Consider the following 20,682-nt stretch of genomic DNA (forward strand, 5'->3'; position numbering starts at 1 on the left):
TTTTTGACTAGGGACACTTAACTTACAGGCTGTTGGTTGTAGTGCGACACTCACTATTATGCAAGTCCTTGCCTCTTCTCTGGAGGAAATTGGTCTTGATATGTCATAATGGCAAGTGAATTTCCTTCACTCTACTTGAAAATTGATAACATTTGGAAACCTTGGATCTCAAGATTTTTTTCATTCCATATGTGAAGGAAAATCCTTGTGTGACTGATCTACATGAGGAACATTCTTCAGCATTGTGTTCTACACAGAAATCCACTTTCTGTTGAAGCCGTCTGACAGATAGTGATAGGATTCATGAAGAAGGTGAATGTTGGATTTGGGGAAAGAAATTCTCTTTTGTGGCTTTCCACCAGAGAACATGCATTTGTACTCTATAGTGCTGCAGAATGAACCATCAAAGCATTTATTGGCTCTTGCACTGGACCAAAACAGACCATGAACTGACTCTCTAATAACAGAACCATAAAATGGCCAAAACCACTGAAAGTTGAGAAGGTCCTTTGTGTTAGCAAGCAAAAGATGCAATACTTAATGCATGCCATTATTTTAAGTCTTTTTCTTGAACTGCGGGTTGTCAATCATAACTAGTAAAGACGTCCTTTCAATGCTGAAGCAAAATTGTAAGCAAAGGGAGGATAATTGGGATGTATGATACATGCTGCTTGTAAACCTTCACCTATGTTTTAAAGAATTTAATCATCAGTCTTGAAAGGGATTACTGTGTCTGCGCCTAAATAGCTGCTATCTTTCTTCCAGGCAGTCTCTGCATTAGTTCAGCCATTGGGGGTGTGTGCAGAGTATCTCAACTCTTCTGTAGTGCAGGTAAAACACCATTTTTATGAGTTAATTTCAGAAAGTAGAAAAACAAACTTTGAAACACACAGCTATATTGCTCCCTTGAGTTTTGTATGTATTTTTTCTGTGTTAAAATGAATCTCTTAAAAAATAGCATCCAGAAGGCAACACTACTGGTACTTAAGTTTGGCATGAGAATCGGAAAGTTAACATGGAAAACTGAATTAGTTTATCACTGACTTAATATCAAAGTGGTGGTTAATTTTGAAACACTCTTAAACATGTCTGGTTTAGGGTGCAGGATACTTGTTTTGCATAGGCTAATATTGGTTGAGTGACACATTTTGTGCTGTAAGATGTGCAAATACCCAATTTTTAGATGCATTCACAAGTGAAGGTGGGGAAATAAGTTGCCTTTCACAACACATGGCTAATAGCCAACAGGTTCAGATATGTCAATTTTTGAACACTTTATTGAAGAAGATTTCTCAACATACTTTCTCCATAAAAGGCTGAAGGAAAGTTGCATGCATTAGAGAAATGTCTGCATATTACAGTGGTGGGGAGCTACCCAGAACAAGGAAACCATATGTGCCATTTGTTACCCAAGAGAGTAGAAATGCCATTTTTAATTACAACTATGTAGTCACGGGATGAGATTTTTCAAAGTCCGTTGAAAATCTCAACCTAATTTCTTGGTTTATACAGAGTAGAAGGGTTTCTCACCATGTGAATATTCATTTGCTGAGGATGGTAATCCTGAATCTTCTGATCTTCATCAGTGTAAATCAGAAGCAACTCCTTTGCAGTCAGTTGAACTATCCCATGGTAAAACAGGTGTGACAAGAATCTGCCCCAATGAGTATGGCTTGCTTTAGACTCCTAGCTTTGTGATTGAGATCTAGTGTGGGTATATGAGCATCAGTTGGAAAATACGTTGCTAGAGAGAAACGCCTCTGATCAACATACCTTTGCTAAATTGTGGCAGATATTGCAACCCCATGCAGTATCTTTAGGGGGCATTGAATTAAATTTATGAGTGGCTTATGTATGATTGTGTTCTTCTCTATGGGGGAGGGCTACCAGAGCTCCTCTAAAACCTAAAAACAGTGAGGGCGGTTAAAGTGAGTCACTGAGACTGAACAGTTAAGAGAAATACCACACCCTGGGGTAGTTTGCAAATGTACTGGTTCAAACTGAGTTTTCCAGAGACCACCAGCCAAAGAAAGAGCTTTTGGGGATAAAAAGACTGGATTTAAACTGATTCAGGGCCTTCTCCTGTTTCTTGGATCAGAAAGACCCCAGCTCTTGTGAAAGAGTTGGAAAGACTTTGGCCTACTAGGGTCCTGCAGGACTTGTGGGTGACTCCTAGTATGTTGTTTAAATCTATTTATTGTTTTTATATGTTTTTTTCTGTCATATTTTTACCTTGAGAATAAATGTGCTTGCATAGAAAGAGCTGTGTGATAATTTCTAGATGCTGGCAATACACTATTCATAACCTTCAGAGAGAGAGCAACACAAGTTCTTGCTTTTAGGCAAACTGGCTTGCTGGGAATATTGCAACTGGTTTTGGGGGGGTTTGGTCACTATTCAGAAGAGTGGCAGATAGGAAGCCACTAGATGTCAAGTTGACTTCATTGTACATATAGCAAGTGTTGTGTGTTGAAAAGATTAGGTCTCTTTACTAGATAATTTTATGGTACAGATGTTAATTCATCTGGGAAATTTTGACTTCTTCCTTTACATTACTTCATCCTCTGTTCATACCAGCAGGATGGTTTATGTATGCCATATTTGTGTTAGCTTATGTAGTCAAAGTAAATGTGATCTTAAGTTGTTTTGGCCTTTTTAGAGAGAGATGCTTTTGTATTTCATTTTACTGCAACTAGATCTTCCAAGTAACTTGACTCTGGAAAATAAAAAATGATTCTCCTTGTATTTTCTCAAATTCCTTAGCCCATGCTGGATCCAGTCATTCATAAAATGATTAAATATGTACAGAATGTGGAAGAGAAGGACCTAAAAGACAAGGTAACATTCTGATTATATCAAATATACATGTAGAAACTACTGTAAATGTCAAAAGTGCTAAACCATCATAACTTGAGAACAAATTATACTAGTTTTTGTTTGGAAAGTATCACTTGAGCTAAATTTAGACTGAGAATTTTTGTAATAGGAAACTGTGCTAGTGGGTTGGCTGAACTTACCAGGACCCACTTTAAAATCTTACTCCGTGTTAGATCTTCCTATTTAAAAAGACCTTCCCCTCATAGTTATCCAACATGTTCCCCTTGGTCCAGTCATGCAAGGTGCTGAATACCCTCTATTCTTGTTGACTTTCAGGTGCCTAGTACCTTGCAGCTTTAGGCCCTACAGCCTAGATTTTTAAAGGCATTTAGGCATTGCTCTGCTTTGTGTTGCAACACCTAACTGACGAAGGAGTCTAGGTCTCATTTTCAAAAGTGACTTAAAGGTGGAGCAGAGCCTAAATATCATTAAAAATCCCAGGGCTACATGGCTGCTTTGCTCTGCATTGGCTGCAGCAGATATAAAATTGCATTTCTTTACAGATACAAATATTGTATTGTTTCCAAAAGAGTTTGCTGATCTTTATCAGAGGAGATCATTAGCTTTCAACATCTTCTGACATATTTTTGTTCTACATTGTTCTGATTTTGTCCTCTATTTTTAATGAGTCTTTATAGTGTCTTTTTCATGAAGCTCATTTTAGGTTATATTTACACTGAAATTTTGTGGGTAAAACTTTTTGTCAGTCAGGGACGTGAGAAAAACATTCCCCCTGATGGATGAAAGTTTTATGGATGAAAAGACATGCTGTGGACAGTGCTTTGTTGGAGGGAGATGCTCCCCCGCCAACAAAACTACTGCTCTTCATTGTGGGTGGTTTTATTTTGTCGGCAGGAGAGCTCTCTCCTGCTGACAGAAATGAGCGGCTACACTGCGTACATTACAGCAGCATGGTTGTAGTGGCACAGTAGTGCCGCTGTAAGGTGCACAGTGTAGACATAGTCATAGTGAAGTGTTGGAAATGTTACTGTTTGTGCACTTAAAAAAATAGTGATAGACATGAAATATGTATCTTACAAATTAGAACATTTTAGCACGTTTAACTTTCAACAGAAATTTCTTCCTTATCCCTAAACTTTGTCATCTTAGTGATTCTTTCTAGTAGTGTGAGTAATACTTCTCCAGATGTTCACAGAAAGACAAAGTATTGTGGAGTATAGATCAAGCAGCCTTCACCAGGTTACTGTTGTTACCCTTCGTGTCTATTATCCAAGTCTAAAACATGACAGAACTTAAAATGTCTAAAAATCTGTACAGCCATTACTTAAAAAAAAAAAAATGTTTTTAACAGAGGCTAGTTAGTATCCCTGAACTCCTGTCTGCTATAAAGCTACTGTGTATGCGCTTCCAACCTGACCTGGTAACTGTGGTGGATGATCTACGATTGGACATTCTGTTGCGCATGTTAAAATCTCCCCACTTCAGTGCAAAAATGAATTCCCTCAAAGAAGTAAGTTTGAATTTTTGTTTGAGTATGACAGGCTATTCTTGCTATACCAAAAGTAGTGTCTGAAAGGCAAAGGGGCGGGGTGGTTTTATGCAAATCATGTGGCCTTAGGGAAGTCTTAATTCCAAGCAAAGAACAAAGGAATTCAGTCTAACAAGAATTATTTTTGCAAGTTAGCAATGGATGCAAGGGTTGTGGTTTCCTTGGAAAGAGTCCAAGTCATATCAGTCTTCTCTAAGGACTATTGTTTCAGCTGTATTTGTGAGCAGTAGTCTCTGCCATGCCTGGGCCATTCATGGGTATGTCATAGTAAGATAAATCTTAGGTGTATCCCAAAGGCTGTGCCGAGTTAGCAAACATTTTATTCCTCATGTGGAACTGCATAAAAAAGCAAAACTCTAACTTCAGCCTCTCCAGATGTCACTTACAGTATGCAGGTGTAGTCATTCAGTTCTTATTTCCAAAACTGGCATATCTTAGTACTCCAAGAAATTGCTTTTTTAAAAGCCCACCAAATTAAATGTATTTGAAGGCTTTCTTGGTTCAGTTCTTGTTTCTGGGATATATTAAACCTTTCTCAATTGTCATTTGAAATCAATAACTCCAATGTGTTTATCATTAATCTTGGGTCCTTGGTCATAAGTGTATCGCATTCCTCGTGAAATTACACAAATGCAGCATTTTGGGTTTCGTTCAGAACTTGTACTTTGGTTACCTTTATCACTAGGCTGAGCTGAAGTGTAACGGTTTACTACCATGGAGATAGGGAACTAATTTGAGAGCCACAAAAAGAAACCTGTTCTGCAATAATAAGATTTTAGTAAATCTAAAGAAGTTTGCAGTACAGGAGGGCCCTCCTGTCTGTGACAGAATGGGTTTAGGAAATTGATGTAATAATGGAACCCAGCAGGCTTTTCTCTTTTTAATAACTGGCCTTTGGCAGTGCATTGTTATATTCTCCTGATGCTTGTACTACTTTGGGGCTTTGCAGGAGAGTGCGCCTTTTGAGTGTGTGTGTGTGTGTGTGTGTGTGTGTGTGAGAGAGAGAGAGAGACACATATATAATACAGCAACAGTTTTAACATTCTGTGATTTATAGGTAACCAAATTAATAGAAGACAGCACTGTATCGAAATCTGTAAAGAATGCAATAGATACAGACCGATTATTAAACTGGCTAGTTGAAAACTCTGTTCTATCAATTGCACTAGAAGGTAAGCTTTTTTACCAATTGTTTTACACTATGAACTTTGAATGAATGTCATAGGCTTCAAGGGACTGTCAACTGGACTCTTTAAAATTGTTTTCTGATAGAGTACCCTTTATAAAGAAGTGCTTGGATTTTTCTACAGTTTTTTGATTATTTAGAAGGGTTCTGAGAATACCACCACCAACCATACTGAAGCACACTTCTTACCTTTTTGTCTGCTGATGCCTCTTCGGTTGCACTTTCAGCTTTGCTGGTCTTGTAGGTTACCACTTGCTGATTCTAGAGGAGCGTGTGAGGTTTTTCAAAGCTGACTAGATGTGATATGCTGTCAATTACACAGAGAAAACAAGCTGGAAAAAATAGAGAAATGATGGGTATCTCCTTGATTTTTTTTTCTTTTAGTAATCTTAAGAATTGTAATAATAGCAGGCACAGAATTTTCAGATGGAAATGACTTTTCAAATTGATATTCTTCCTTTGAAATAAAGTACCAAGTTTCTTGTTATGACTTGTATTAAATTATTCATTTCTATATTATTCGCAATTTCTAATTTGGCTGTCTGTTTGTTTGATTAGGTAATATAGACCAAGCACAGTACTGTGACCGCATAAAGGGAATTATTGAACTGCTGGGCAGTAAATTGTCTTTGGATGAGCTCACTAAAATTTGGAGAATACAGGTAAGCTTAAGGATTGTTCTATTTTATGTATCATTAAAAAAACACTTAGGCCAACATTTTCAAACTTAAGTGCCTAAATTTAGGCACCTAACTTTGAAAATAGTGAAAATCTAGCTGCCCATTATGTGCTGGATCACATTACTTTGTTCATTCCCTATGAAATTGTGGTGTACATTATTAATGGACTTGAATATCAGTGTAGACTCCAGAGTAGCAGCCATGTTAGTCAGTATTCGCAAAAAAGAAAAGGAGTACTTGTGGCACCTTAGAGACTAACAAATTTATTTGAGCATAAGCTTTCGTGAGCTACGGCTCACTTCATCGGATGCATTCTGTGGAAAATACAGTGGGGATTTATATACACACACAGAGAACATGAAACAATGAGTTTTATCATACACACTGTAAGGAGAATGATCACTTAAGATGAGCTATTATCAGCAGGAAGGAGAGGGGGAAAGGAGGAAAACCTTTTGTGGTGATGATCAAGGTGGGCCATTTCCAGCAGTTAACAAGAACGTCTGAGGAACAGTACAGGGTGGGATGGGGGGAGAAATAACATGGGGAAATAGTTTTACTTTATGTAATGACCCATCCACTCCCAGTCTCTATTCAAGCCTAAGTTAATTGTATCCAGTTTGCAAATTAATTCCAATTCAGTAGTCTCTCGTTGGAGTCTGTTTTTGAAGTTTTTTTTGTTGAAGGATAGCCACTCTCAGGTCTGTAATCGTGTGACCAGAGAGATTGAAGTGTTCTCCGACTGGTTTTTGAATGTTATAATTCTTGACATCTGATTTGTGTCCATTTTTTCTTTTACGTAGAGACTGTTCAGTTTCACCAGTGTACATGGCAGAGGGGCATTGCTGGCACATGTCATATACCACATTGGTAGATGCGCAGGTGAACGAGCCTCTGATAGTGTGGCTGATATGATTAGGCCCTATGATGGTCTGGCAACGGGCTTTGTTGCAAGGATAGGTTTCTGGGTTAGTGGTTCTGTTGTGTGGTGTGTGGTTGCTGGTGAGTATTTGCTTCAGGTTGGGGGGCTGTCTGTAAGCAAGGACTGGCCTGTCTCCCAAGATGTGTGAGAGTGAGGGTCGTCCTTCAGGATAGGTTGTAGATCCTTGATGATGCGTTGGAGAGGTTTTAGTTGGGGGCTGAAGGTGATGGCTAGTAGCGTTCTGTTATTTTCTTTGTTGGGCCTGTCCTGTAATAGGTGATTTCTGGGTACTCTTCTGGCTCTGTCAGTCTGTTTCTTTACTTCAGCTGGTGGGTATTGTAGTTGTAAGAATGCATGATAGAGATCTTGTAGGTGTTTGTCTCTGTCTGAGGGGTTGGAGCAAATGCGGTTATATCGTAGAGCTTGGCTGTAGACAATGGATCGTGTGGTGTGATCTGCATGAAAGCTAGAGGCATGGAGGTAGGAATAGCGATCAGTAGGTTTCCGGTATAGGGTGGTGTTTATGTGACCATCGCTTATTGGCACCGTAGTGTCCAGGAAGTGGATCTCTTGTGTGGACTGGTCCAGGCTGAGGTTGATGGTGGGATGGAAATTGTTGAAATCATGGTGGAATTCCTCAAAGGCTTCTTTTCCATGGGTCCAGATGATGAAGATGACATCAATGTAGCGCAAGTAGAGTTAGGGGCATTAGGGGACGAGCTGAGGAAGCATTGTTCTAAGTCAGCCATAAAAATGTTGGCATCCTGTGGGGCCATGCAGGTACCGCTGATTTGAAGGTATACATTGTCCCCAAATGTGAAATAGTTATGGGTGAGGACAAAGTCACAAAGTTCAGCCACCAGGTTAGCTGTGACATTATCGGGGATACTGTTCCTGATGGCTTGTAGTCCATCTTTGTGTGGAATGTTGGGTAGGGGGCTTCTACATCCATAGTGGCCAGGATGGTGTTTTTAGGAAGATCACCGATGGATTGTAGTTTCTTCAGGAAGTCAGTGGTGTCTCGAAGATAGCTAGGAGTGCTGGTAGCATAGGGCCTGAGGAGGGAGTCTACATAGCCAGACAAGCCTGCTGTCAGGGTGCCAATGCCTGAGATGATGGGGCGTCCAGGATTTCCTGGTTTATGGATCTTGGGTAGCAGATAAATACCCCAGGTCGGGGTTCCAGGGGTGTGTCTGTATGGATTTGTTCTTGTGCTTTTTCAGGGAGTTTCTTGAGCAAATGCTGTAGTTTCTTTTGGTAACCCTCAGTGGGATCAGAGGGTAATGGCTTGTAGAAAGTGGTGTTGGAGAGCTGCCTAGTAGCCTCTTGTTCATATTCCGACCTATTCATGATGATGACAGCACCTCCTTTGTCAGCCTTTTTGATTCTTACATTCTTACGTTTTTGAGTCCTTGCATTCAGTTTTCAGCCATGGTCGTTAGCATTTCACTTACCTCATGAGTACCATGGCTCTGGCAGCAAAAATGCTTCTGGGAAAGAACGCCTTAACATGTACATGTTTTCCAGTCTCTTACTATTGTAACTACTGCCTTCAGCTAAATAAGTTTAGATTCCTGTTTATTTTGTACATGTGTTAATCTTTATTTCCTAATAAACATCTCTCCCTTCAAGGTTGCACTCCTTGTTCTAGCTCAGTGTTTCTCAACCAGTGGGCCATGACTTTGGGGGGGTGTCACAAAAGGCAATTGAAGGGATCATGAGGTATTGAAAATGTTATTACTATCTAAACCAAATAAAACCTCTCCCCCGTTTCCCACGCACCCTTACCACTTAGTCAAGTATTCTGTTAACCTCTCAAAACACATTCACATAAATTAAATAGGCTTCTCATTGATACCCTTTTTTATGCTTTTATAGTGAATGTAAGAGTTACAAAAAACTTTGATATTAAAATAAAGGATGAAACATTATATTAGCCTATGACCATACTTTAGTATTTTAATTTTCTTGAATGAAGGTATGAATCTGAATCCAACTTTCTATCTGCCTTTAAATAGAGGGAGCTCAAATTCTATTAATTGCCTCTTAATGATTTCTACTCTATTACATATGTACTATTGACAATAATCTGTTAGTCTTTTTACACTCACATTAATCAATGTGTAGAAAATGATTCTCAAATGCTTAATGCAAACTGCTGTTTGAAAGCTCTCAATCAAAACTGCTTGGTCTGAAATTTAACATGCTAGTGCAATGTCGTAGTCAACACAGAAACAATTTAGCCTTTTATATTTTGTACTAAATAGTTTAAGCTTTTTGGACACTTTGTATACATCTACAGTAGGATTGGGGATGATAGCAAGTCTCTTGCTCAGTGAAGCTGTAACATTGACATGACTCATCTTGCACTTCTGAGCTCAGCTGTAATACTTTGTCTTCTTGCTGGCCTGTTTGTGATATGGCTTTGTATTAAGAGGCTTTGTATCACTTCCCTCTGAAGAGTCTAAATATGATAGTGGGGGTATGGGGAGGGAGTGTGAATAGAGTGCCCTGAGCGTAAAACTGTGTAATGTTGGTGGAAGACTTAGATTTTAACTAGACTTTGGGTTCTGTTCAAAATTCCCAGTGTGTAATGTAAAGAAGTTGTTGATAGCTTGGCTGGTCAATGCACTATCGCGTGTTCAGATTAGCATTATATTATTGGCCTGGTTTCACATCCTGTACAGGATGATATTCATGTGAAGTTTCCTAGGTTTTTTTTAGTGATCTGGTAGCTGCTGACACAGCACATCACCTCAGACGAGGACAAGTCAATGCAGCATTTTAAAGATGTTACACAAATGAAGCAGCTGATTTTTTTTCCTCCATTTCCTTCAAGATTGAGTGTGTCATCTCTGCCTGAAGAGTAACATTTCTGTACACTACTGAACTTGAAGGCTCTTGGAGCTTGCATAGAAGGCACTCAACTATTTGCATTTTGTTTTTAATGTTTCCCCCACTTCTTGCTACTGATTGATTAATCTAGTGTGTAGTGGTGCATTCAGTGTTGATCAATTTTTTTACTGTGTAAAATCATAATAAAAGATTTTTTTTTATGCTTCAATATAACTGTTTGGCTGCAGCCAAACAGGACACTTTATCTGAATGATTATCATGTCATTGTCCAGATCTCAGGAAGAGCTGTGTGAATCTCAAAAGCTTGTCCCTTCCACCAATGGTATTACCTCACCTGCCTTGTGTCTCTCATTCAACGTGATATTTTAATTCCCTCAATTATAAACCCTGTCTTCTGAATACAGGAACTGTATTGAATGCTACAGCTTCCTCATGCTTCCTTCTGGGATCTACTGATATTCTGGCCCAAATCTCCTCTTTCCTATTTTTATTTCTGATTTTATTTTATTTTATTTTTAGGGAGATGCATAGCTTAGTGGTTAGAACACTACAGACTAGCAGGAGTTTTGGTTTCTGTACCTAGCTCTGCTACTGATTTGCTCTGATCTTGGACAAGTTGCTATATCTGTGTTTGTTTCCCAGTGTGTGAAATCTTGCCCTGGGGTGTGTATATTGTAAATGGAGTGGGTGGTATGTGCCAAGAAGCAAGTGTGTGAGTGGTGCAGTTTAGCCATGGGCCTCATTTGGTGTCATGCTTGTGTTTATTACTTCATGGTCACTTGCAAGGATGACTAGGGTGTATAGGACACCTGGAAGAAGCATGATGTTGAGGAAGGGATGGAAGCATAGCAAACCTAGTTTCGGGTTTAGAGAGATGCACAGAAAAGAAAGAATACAGGGTGATGAAATGTGTTCTGGGAGACATCAAAAAGATTTGATTGCCCCCCGCAGCTGGTGTAGAGTGAAGGTTTAGGCTCCACTTTTTGATGCAGCATCAAACCAGGATGACACCATGCAGTTTAGGTTCATCAGGGTTATGTTTTTGGAGCTGGGATTCCCAAGCCAGATTTTAAATTAACAGCACGTCTGTTCTCATAATGGTAGAAACCTACAGGTCACTGAGTTCAATTTTCATTTTTTCCCTCCCATCTGGTGAAAGCCTCCGATGCTCATTCTGTGTTCCCATGTAATGCAATGGAAAGTTCCAGCACAGGAGTCGCAGATACTGCCACCATTGCAGGCAATGGAAGTACTTCAGCTGCAACTCCCCCACTGTAAAGGGAACTGAGCAGTTAACAAGATATTTTCTCTGAGAACCTTTGATTCTGGATTTTACTTCTTCCACTACCGTATCCCACAGAGCCTGGATCTAGTAACTCTCTGGTCACTGTGCAAAACCTGCTTCATCTGTCAAGCACTCACTGGGTTGTATAGATGGATGACTGGGGTGGGAGAAGTGTTTATGGAAAGCTACTTATTTATATTGCTGGTGAGAGTTTGAAGGCTGTGAGATTCAAGGATTGTGATAATTTTCCTCATGAGGGAATCCCAGTGGTTTCAGTGGGGCTTTGTAGAGGTGCAGGAATCGGGGCCTTAATGTTCATAAACAGAAAAAACATTTCTATATATGTACGTAACTTCCATGAATAGCTTTGGAAAATGGATGTACGTATGGAGAGGCGAGATCTGCCATTTCTATGTGCAGTGGTGCCAGACAATTGCAGATAGCATCAATACCTTCCTGTTTAAATGTTAAAGTATTTCCATATGTAATTTTAGACTGAACATCTTGGCAAGCAATAAACTGACAGCTGTACATTCAGCAGATTGATGGATGGATTGAGGAACGTGGTTCCTTGTTCTACTTCTATGGGTTCCACCATCCTACCTTAATTGAGGCAATCAAAATTCTGTAATGGTGGCCACTAGGATGTGGAAATCCTGCAAACACCTGTGTTCGCACATCTTTTCCTAGTTCTTGAAATAGAAACTGAAATAGAAAATACTTCTGAAAGAGTGAGCAGTTAATTTAAAGTCAGTTACTCCTGCTCTACAGTATCTGCCTAGATACAATTAACATAGCATTTCTCACAAATATCAACTGTTTGTTTTTGAACAGTATTTCAACCACCTTTGGGGGTTTGGTAGGTTGAGAGTACTGTCCTGTCTTGTTCTAGAATGATTCTCTATTTCCGTGAGATGGGGCGATACTCATTTTTTCCATGGTTGCTCAGACATCTAAAGGATTTTACATGATATGTGTAATCTTGACTTTCTCTTCCTTGCAAAGAACTAGTTGTTGTCTCTCATTTCCTCCCCTCTTATTTAGTCAGGACAATCATCCACTGTGATTGAAAATATACATACTATTATTGCTGCAGCTGCTGTGAAATTCAGCTCCGATCAGCTTAATCATCTGTTTGTCCTTATTCAGAAGGTAAATGTATCTGAATTTAAATTTCTTACTAAAACAGGAATGTTGATATGTTTGAGCATCTAGTCTACAAATAACATTTCTAAATACAAATTTCTTTTGAAACCTATAATATGACTTTGTGAAGATTAAAATATTTATTTTAAATAACTCGGCTCCCATTGTGCTGTCGATTTAATCTTTTAACTCAGGTTTCAACCATGTTATGCGTTCTTACTGCTAAAGTATGTTTAGAAAAAGATTTCATTATTGCCTCTAGCCACTCATGATAAATTTTTGGAACAGTGTTTGGTGAATTAGATCTCCTATTAATGAAACAGAGTTCCCATCTAATCAAGCTGGCAGTGGCACATGTTAAAACTGCCCCTTTATTAATTGGTGATATCACAGTAAAATAAGTCATAGGTGGAATCAGTTTGAAACTTTGCATTTTTATTACGTATTTGCTGCTGTAATAGAAATTCTATTTTTGTCTTGCAGAGCTGGGAGACTGAGAGTGACAGAGTGCGACAAAAACTGTTGAGCCTGATAGGACGTATTGGTCGGGAAGCACGAGTTGAGACAACCACTGGAAAGGCATGAGAAATAAAATCGGCCATTGTTAGGATAAAGAATAGAATTGCACCTCTTTTGTAATTACTAGTGTCCCTGACCATTTATGCTGTTCTTGAAGGTCCTAGAGGTGCTTTGGGAACTGGCTCATCTTCCAACGTTACCCTGTGGACTAATTCAGCAGGCCTTGGAGGAACATCTGACAATTCTTAGTGATGCTTATGCAGTGAAGGAAGCAATCAAAAGGAGCTACATCATCAAATGCATAGAAGACATTAAGAGGGTTCGTTTCTCTGTAGATTTACATTTTTTCCCCCAAAACGGCATATTCTCGAAAGAGTGGCTTGGGTAGTATTGACACTTCTTTCAAATGACATGGAATTGGACACTTGTCGCATCTGTAAGCTTGTACCTCAGGGGACTCTGAGAGGGGGAGATTTTACGTGAGCCAACTTGTTTACCGTGAGACTCATAGTAAGTCTCTTGCCTTTGTTTTAAACAAATTTGCAGCCCCAGGAGTGATTAGTTTGGGGGAAAACTTGAGTGGACTCAGGGTTAGAATTTTTAGGTGGAAATACTATTAAGATATGTCGGTGTTGAAACTGTGTCCCTTTAATATAAAATATTTTAGATTTTTCTTTGAAAGAGTAGATCATGTTTTCTGGTTTGTCTGCTAGACAAGTCTCAAAATACAGATTGGTTTTTAAAACCCAGTAATATCCTTTGTTTAAAGAAACAGGCATGAAAAATGTCTTCTGGTATAAGAACCCGTTTTGCAGCAGAATTTGCCAAGATGTCTCTGGGTAAGCAGCAGCAGGCTGTTGCGGGGAGAGGGTTTTGACCATGTGAAATTCATGGCACATAGCTTAAAGGATTTCCCATTCTATTTACAGATCTGCCCGTGTAATAAATGATCTTTCAGTAGGCCTGCAGGAATTCACCTGTCCTTTTTCCATAGTCCAAAATGAGCCATTATAAAGGAAATGGCTTGTTGTTACTTTGGTTTCCCCCTCTCATGCTAAACTAAACTTGGACTAGCCTTTCTATCTTTCCAACACCCTCCAAGAGGTGGTTTTTTTGGTGGTTGTTTGGTAGAACAGATATTCCTTCGGTGCCAAGGTACCTTGCATTCTTGCTTTTCTCTAAAAATCAGAAATGCAGATCTCAAGCTGTCTGCCCTAGGGGAAATGTTTGTTGGAATCCAGAGTATTCTATATCTGGTGTTGGCTTCTCTTTCCTGTTCTTGCTAGAAACTCCTCAAGTTTATCCTGAGGGATCCTTCTGAAACAAGTTTTTTTTTGTTTGTTTGTTTGTTTTCTTACTGCTCCCTGCTGCAGTACCTCCATCTAGGGCTTTGATAGTATGTAGTTTTAAGCCAGTTTTACAAATGAAACATTTACCTATCTATCTCCACCCCAAACACATACAGGAGGAGAAATTAAAACAATATTTGAGAGAATATTGGCAGCACTGTCAAAGGTATGAAGAAGTCTTTGGTGTAGTTTTCTTTCTGCCATGAACAAGGCTTCTGAGAACGTAGCCTTGATGGTTAGCATCTAACCTAGAATCAAGATGCTGCTTTCCCAAACAGAATTTGGTGTGCCAGCTTCTAATGTCAAACTTTATGGAAAATAAAGCCCCCTAAGGGTTCAGTCCTGTAAAGTGCTGAATGCTTCTGACAGAAGTACTCAACACCTCGCAGGATCAAACCTTAAGTTCTGTTGCAAAACTGAGTTTAAATAACTTATCAGAGGGCTCCTTGTGACCCTAAAATGTCTCATTGAGATAACCACTGATTTTCCCCCTTCCAGCCTCTGAATGCTATGGTGGTAGTATAATAATAAAGTTCTGTTTTTCCTGACTTCTCTCACCACCTCCCCAACCTAGTCTTTCATTGAGTAGCTGTATTTGGTTACATTTGCCCTCTAAACCTTGGGTTTCCTCTCCATCTTACCTGCTGTCAGCTAGCTATCTCCTTCCTCAGCTATCTGGTGTAATTGTGAAAGCCGAAACTGTCAGTGGAGATGAACCAAGGACTAGTGACTGCAGATTTATGAAAGAAAACTATTATCCTGAAGCTGGGGCATGGATGATAATAAATAGGTTTCTAGGAATCTTTTACAAGAAACAATTCTAGTATTGTTCAGCATGTACATGTGTGTAATTATTTTAATTTCTTTTATTACTAGTCATCCCAACATCATAATCCCCAGTTTGTTTGGGTGGTACCAGCTTTACGTCAGCTCCATGAAATCACACGTTCGTTTATTAAACAAACATACCAAAAGCAAGATAAGGTAAGGCATTTGCTAAAATATTTTTGAAAGCACAGTTATATCCATCAAACCTCTTCTTTTATAACAAAGTTTAAGTTAAAAATATGGTATGTATTTATGGCACTATTTGAATTGAGGAGTTTAATGTTGTGGTAGTGTCTTAACAGTATAATTTTACAATGGTAATTCCTTAATACTCTGCTGTCCAGATAAGTACGCAGATAAGCTTATTTCTTCTGATATGTCTGAATTGGCTCACAGTATCTTTGCCATTACTAACTACAAGTGAACCTGATTGACAAATTTAAGGGAACAGGTTGTTTTTTTAATTGACTTTTGATTGAAGTAATAAAATCAATTATGACCTTTAGGAAAACAGAAATAAATGGCTCCAGTCTGCTACCAAGTTGTGCTTTGCCTTATGCCAGTTTTGAGTGGAAGTGTTTTGCTTTGCATGTAGTGCTGTGCAGTGCTACATAGCCAGATGCTGAAAGCAGTTGTCTTGTAGGATGGTTTGTAAATGGATGGGAAAGGATGAAGGTGAACCTTCAACACTCTTTTGTGACAGTTTTGAAAATGCTGAAAAACCTCACAGTTCTGTCAGATTTTTTTTAATTCCCATAAAAATGCAAAACCTTTAAGTGTGTCTGTTGTGGTGCTGCATTTCTTACACTGTCTTTCTCAATGTTTCCGCCAAGAGCATTATTCAAGACTTGAAGAAAAATTTTGAAATAGTGAAACTGGTGACTGGAAGCCTAATAGCATGTCATCGGTTGGCTGCATCTGTAGCAGGTCCTGGTGGACTAGTTGGAGCAACATTAGTCGATGGCCGATACACTTACCGGGAGGTACTGAACACTGCTTTCTAATGTTAGTTACTAGAAATTATCAGATGAACAGTTATAAATCACCCCAAAAAAGCCATGGTCAGCTGAAACACAGAAGGCTAGACAATGTAAAATATTGGGCACTTAATGTACACTGTATCTATATATGCTGCATTTCCTCCCTCCAAAAATTGTACTCTGTTTTGTAATTTGGAGTAGAAATATACTGAGCTTTATTACTTACCCAATAAATTAAATGGTGGGTTAGCCTCTATATATTAAAACCTCTGGCATATTTTAAATGGCTGAATTTGGTGCTGACTACTTAAAGCCAAAAAATATTTTCCTATTAGTATATGGATTCATATATCCACAGAGCACTTGCAGCACAGTATTATTGCACCTTCAATCTCCTTTTTATGCCAGGTGGCAGCTCAAGCTAAGTACTATTATGGGGATTGGGAGCAACCTGGGTGTTTTCTGAAAAGGTGCATGCAATGAGATCTTTTGTTTAAAATATTGAAAATTAGAAATCATAATTGCAGGCCCTGCTTTGTCCACATGGAGCTTGTTACAGGATCAGTCAGTTTTTGGTTCTTAACACTTCGCAACATGTATAAAAAAATAACATAATGTATTTCTAAGTTTAAGTTTTCTCTTTTGGAAAAGATGACAGTTTTGTTGTTCCCTTTTCAGTACTTAGAGGCGCATTTAAAATTTCTGGCATTTTTTCTGCAAGAAGCCACCCTCTATTTGGGTTGGAATCGGGCCAGGGAAATCTGGGAATGTCTTGTGACGGGTCAAGATGTTTGTGAGTTAGATCGAGAGGTAAGAAGCCCAAGAGATCAACATCTGGGGGTGGGAATGGAATTTAATAGCTCATGACTGGAATGCATATATAAAACATAAATTGTTTATAACGTTTCTTGCATTCAGTATTTTCAAATGCCTTACAGAGCACTAATGCATTAGATGCTGTTAGTGCAAGGACAAATTGAGCTGCTATTATGTGTTTAACGATAAATGGCATACTGCCTTGAACATTAAGACCTATTTAGTTGAAAGGGAATGTTGATCAGGAGTCTAGATGAGGGTTATCCACTCTTTGAGCTGTAACTTCCATCTGAACAGCCAGGGATGTCATAAATGAGCCTTCACATAATGTTTTATGCAATAGACAGCATTAGTAATAATGCCTGGTACCCTAATGCGGCACTGCAGGCTTGTGTAATATGTAAGAACCTGAGTCCTGGTGTGGAATCTGAACCTTCTGCTCCAGAAGAAAGTCCGCTACTATCTGAATTATTCTGATATAGTTATGTTGCGTGCAACAACAGTACACTTCAGGTGGTTACAGACTGCTGAATGTTTCAACTATCTTGCCTTTTCATGACAAGTCCTTTATCTAAGCTTTTTTTTAATGCACCCATCACTATAGCGTCCGAAGTAATTTGAAAAAGCAATGTTGATGTACTTTAAAAAAATCTTTTGATCTTCAAAATATGGACCGTACACTTATACACCTATACTCATTCACAGATGTGCTTTGAGTGGTTTACAAAAGGACAACATGATCTGGAGAGTGACATACAGCAGCAGCTCTTCAAAGAGAAAATTCTCAAACTGGAGTCGTATGAAATTACTATGAATGGTATGAAAATGTTTTTGGTCACCAGGTCATAGGAGTAAATGTATACCAGAGTACTAGATAGTTGCTTTCTAATAAAACATTAAACTTAGTTTTTTAGACCTGTGAAGAGCTTTTAAAAACAAACACAATAAGAGGTCTTTTTTTAATGAGTCTAAATTTTTAATTGCTATTAAAAATATCCTTTATTTTTTGTGTATTTAATGTCCTGTTTTAATAAAAACAGGAATTTATTCTAAATAAAATCTTTCATGATTTTTACGTACAGGTTTTAGTTTATTTAAGACATTCTTTGAGAATGTGAACCTATGTGATCATCGACTAAAACGACAAGGAACTCAGTTGGTAAGTGTGTTGCCCTTTCATTCCTATGAACAGTACATGAGATCTGGGGATCAGGTCCTTTTTTGTACAGTATGAGAGATCTGGGGAACAGGTAGGTCCTTATTTAAAAAAAAAAAAAGCCATTTTATATGGTCATATTTGTACTAAAATACCTCTGGTCCTTTTAGTATTTTCATTACAAATTCTTGCTTTTTACTTTGAGAAATTAAGGGTGGGATTTTTGTAAAATGCCCAAGTCACCGAATGTTGAAAGTCGATGTAAAAGATTTCAGGTTGGAATGCAATAATGTCATGAAACTTGAAAAACCAGTCCCAGTTTTCCTTTGCATTGTTAATGAGCAAATGAAGTTCTAGTGTGTGTAACTTGTTTTGCTGACCCCTAAAGAAAAAATCTATTGTATGTTTAGTTATTTATGTACCTTTTTACAAGAGAGATGTTTAGTAAATTTAAATCTTAATTAAATTGTATTGATTTTTAACTTTGATATGATCCTGCATTGCTATTTAAAATAAAATTATATGGCAAAAAATACATTGCAGTATACATCTGGATCTGCTCATTATCAGGGACCGTTAGTTTACTTCAGACTTACCTATGGTGCTCATAGACCTGTTGTGAAGTTTTGCAAGATTAAGTACATGACCAGCATATGCCACTTGATGAGCATTTTAGCGTATGATTTGTTGCTCTTTAGACTTACCTGTGTGAAATAAATGTTTTGTATGATCGTTGATCTCCTAAAATGTTCTTTGAATTCTTCATTATTCCATTGCTTGGTTGAACTGTTTACCTCAGAAGTCATCATTTGTCTACATGTAGACAAAGTGGGTTAGACTTAAAATTTCCACTAATTATGTAGGTTTGAAATTATATAAATTTAGTTCATATGTATAAATATTTTCATAGAGTTGACAACACACTGAAAAATGCAGCTTCTAAGACTTTCGGCAAAAGTTACTTTTCCAGCAGATCTAAAACAAGCGTGATTTTATGATTATACATGCTTATAACATGTAACAAAGTCAAATTGTATTTTACTAATGTATTTTCTTTTAAACAGAATGTAGAAAAACTGGAATTAATAGGGATGGATTTTATTTGGAAAATAGCAATGGAATCACCTGATGAAGAAATTGCTAATGAGGCCATTCAGTTGATCATAAATTACAGCTATATTAATCTAAATCCTAGATTGAAAAAGGTAAGCGTAGTCTGTTACCAAGAAAGTATTTGACCCACATGCAGAGGTTTAATTCTCGGGAAGTTGTGATATATATTGCAATTAATTAAATTTGTTGTTGACCATTTTATTCTCATGAAATTATTTTTAAAGTGCTAATGTACCTGTCCTTCATACCTTCAGGATTCAGTGTCGCTACACAAGAAATTCATTGCTGATTGTTACACAAGATTAGAGGTAAGTGGCAGATTTAAATTTGTTCGCAAAAAAGAAAAGGAGTACTTGTGGCACCTTAGAGACTAACAAATTTATTTGAGCATAAGGTTTTGTGAAGTGAGCTGTAGCTCACGAAAGCTTATGCTCAGATAAATTTGTTAGTCTCTAAGGTGCCACAAGTACTCCTTTCTTTTTTGCGAATACAGACTAACACGGCTGCTACTCTGAAACCTTAAATTTGTTCATGTTCCTAAAGCCCTTTCTGTCTTCAGTGTTATTTTACTTGCAGAATGGAAGCAGTGTTTTGCAGTGTGTTTACAAAAAACTTGCTTTTCAAGAACTAGAGAATGCAATCCTATGCGCTCTCCCAAAATATTGCTAATCTTAAATTGAAGGTTTATAGAGGAGAATTCACAAGCTTCTGCATTTTAGCTGAAGATGTTTGAACTTCAAATCACAGTGCAAACTGTATTTTATGTGAAAACTAGAATATTGAATTGTGGTAAAGATGCATGTTAAATTCTTTTGAACTTGAAAATCAACTTTATTGAGGGCTTTAAAGATTTTTCTCCTCTGACACACTATTTCTGCATTGTCATTTATGTAGAAAAGCCACAGAATGTAGTTAAACTTTGTAACCTTTCCTGTTGCCTAACTAGGAAGATCTTTAATAGTTTTCATATAACTTCATCACTCCAGAATAAAAAATACAATATAAATGCTGTTTTACATTGGTGCATCTTAAATTCTAGGCAGCCAGTTCAGCACTTGGTGGTCCGACATTAACACATGCTGTTACAAGAGCTACAAAAATGCTTACAGCAACTGCTATGCCTACCGTAGCAACATCAGTACAGTCTCCCTACAGGTAAGTCTGTGTTTGAGGATAAAATCAATATTTTTTTGTAGGAATACAAGGTAATTGTAGGCCAGTAACACATTCTGGTGACAGTTCCTCTGCATGCTAGATATGACCAGCTGGGCCTCCATAGTTTAAATACTGATGCTCTGCTGCATTGCATTTCTGGTAAATCATTGGCGCACAGAGTCATTGATGAAATATTCAGCTTCTCCTCTTTGTAGCCCTTTACATCTCCTTATACAAAACAGGTTGCTCAGTTGTAGACCAAGTTGCTTCCTTTCCCTACTGAGCATATGAAGACAGGGAGCTG

General features: G+C 38.1%; 1 protein-coding gene across 4 annotated transcripts in view; it reads left to right on the forward strand.

Moving 5' to 3' along the window:
- USP24 (ubiquitin specific peptidase 24) overlaps window positions 1-20,682 on the forward strand; it is a 115,091-nt gene that overhangs the window by 36,069 nt on the left and 58,340 nt on the right. For all 4 annotated transcript variants that reach the window (XR_006283190.1, XM_043520519.1, XM_038412987.2 and 1 more), the window contains exons 8-23: window positions 766-831; window positions 2,764-2,838; window positions 4,190-4,348; window positions 5,445-5,559; window positions 6,132-6,235; window positions 12,361-12,468; window positions 12,946-13,041; window positions 13,139-13,300; window positions 15,207-15,314; window positions 15,992-16,141; window positions 16,817-16,948; window positions 17,660-17,771; window positions 18,037-18,113; window positions 19,175-19,315; window positions 19,478-19,531; window positions 20,263-20,378. Coding sequence is in view for 3 of the 4 variants with exons in the window: in XM_043520519.1 (XP_043376454.1) it covers window positions 766-831; window positions 2,764-2,838; window positions 4,190-4,348; window positions 5,445-5,559; window positions 6,132-6,235; window positions 12,361-12,468; window positions 12,946-13,041; window positions 13,139-13,300; window positions 15,207-15,314; window positions 15,992-16,141; window positions 16,817-16,948; window positions 17,660-17,771; window positions 18,037-18,113; window positions 19,175-19,315; window positions 19,478-19,531; window positions 20,263-20,378 (1,775 nt within the window). In the remaining variant the exon portion in view is untranslated. The remainder of the gene's footprint in view (window positions 1-765; window positions 832-2,763; window positions 2,839-4,189; window positions 4,349-5,444; window positions 5,560-6,131; window positions 6,236-12,360; window positions 12,469-12,945; window positions 13,042-13,138; window positions 13,301-15,206; window positions 15,315-15,991; window positions 16,142-16,816; window positions 16,949-17,659; window positions 17,772-18,036; window positions 18,114-19,174; window positions 19,316-19,477; window positions 19,532-20,262; window positions 20,379-20,682) is intronic.

The sequence above is a fragment of the Dermochelys coriacea genome, chromosome 8 (genome assembly GCF_009764565.3).
Source record: "Dermochelys coriacea isolate rDerCor1 chromosome 8, rDerCor1.pri.v4, whole genome shotgun sequence".
NCBI classification, from domain to species: domain Eukaryota; kingdom Metazoa; phylum Chordata; order Testudines; family Dermochelyidae; genus Dermochelys; species Dermochelys coriacea.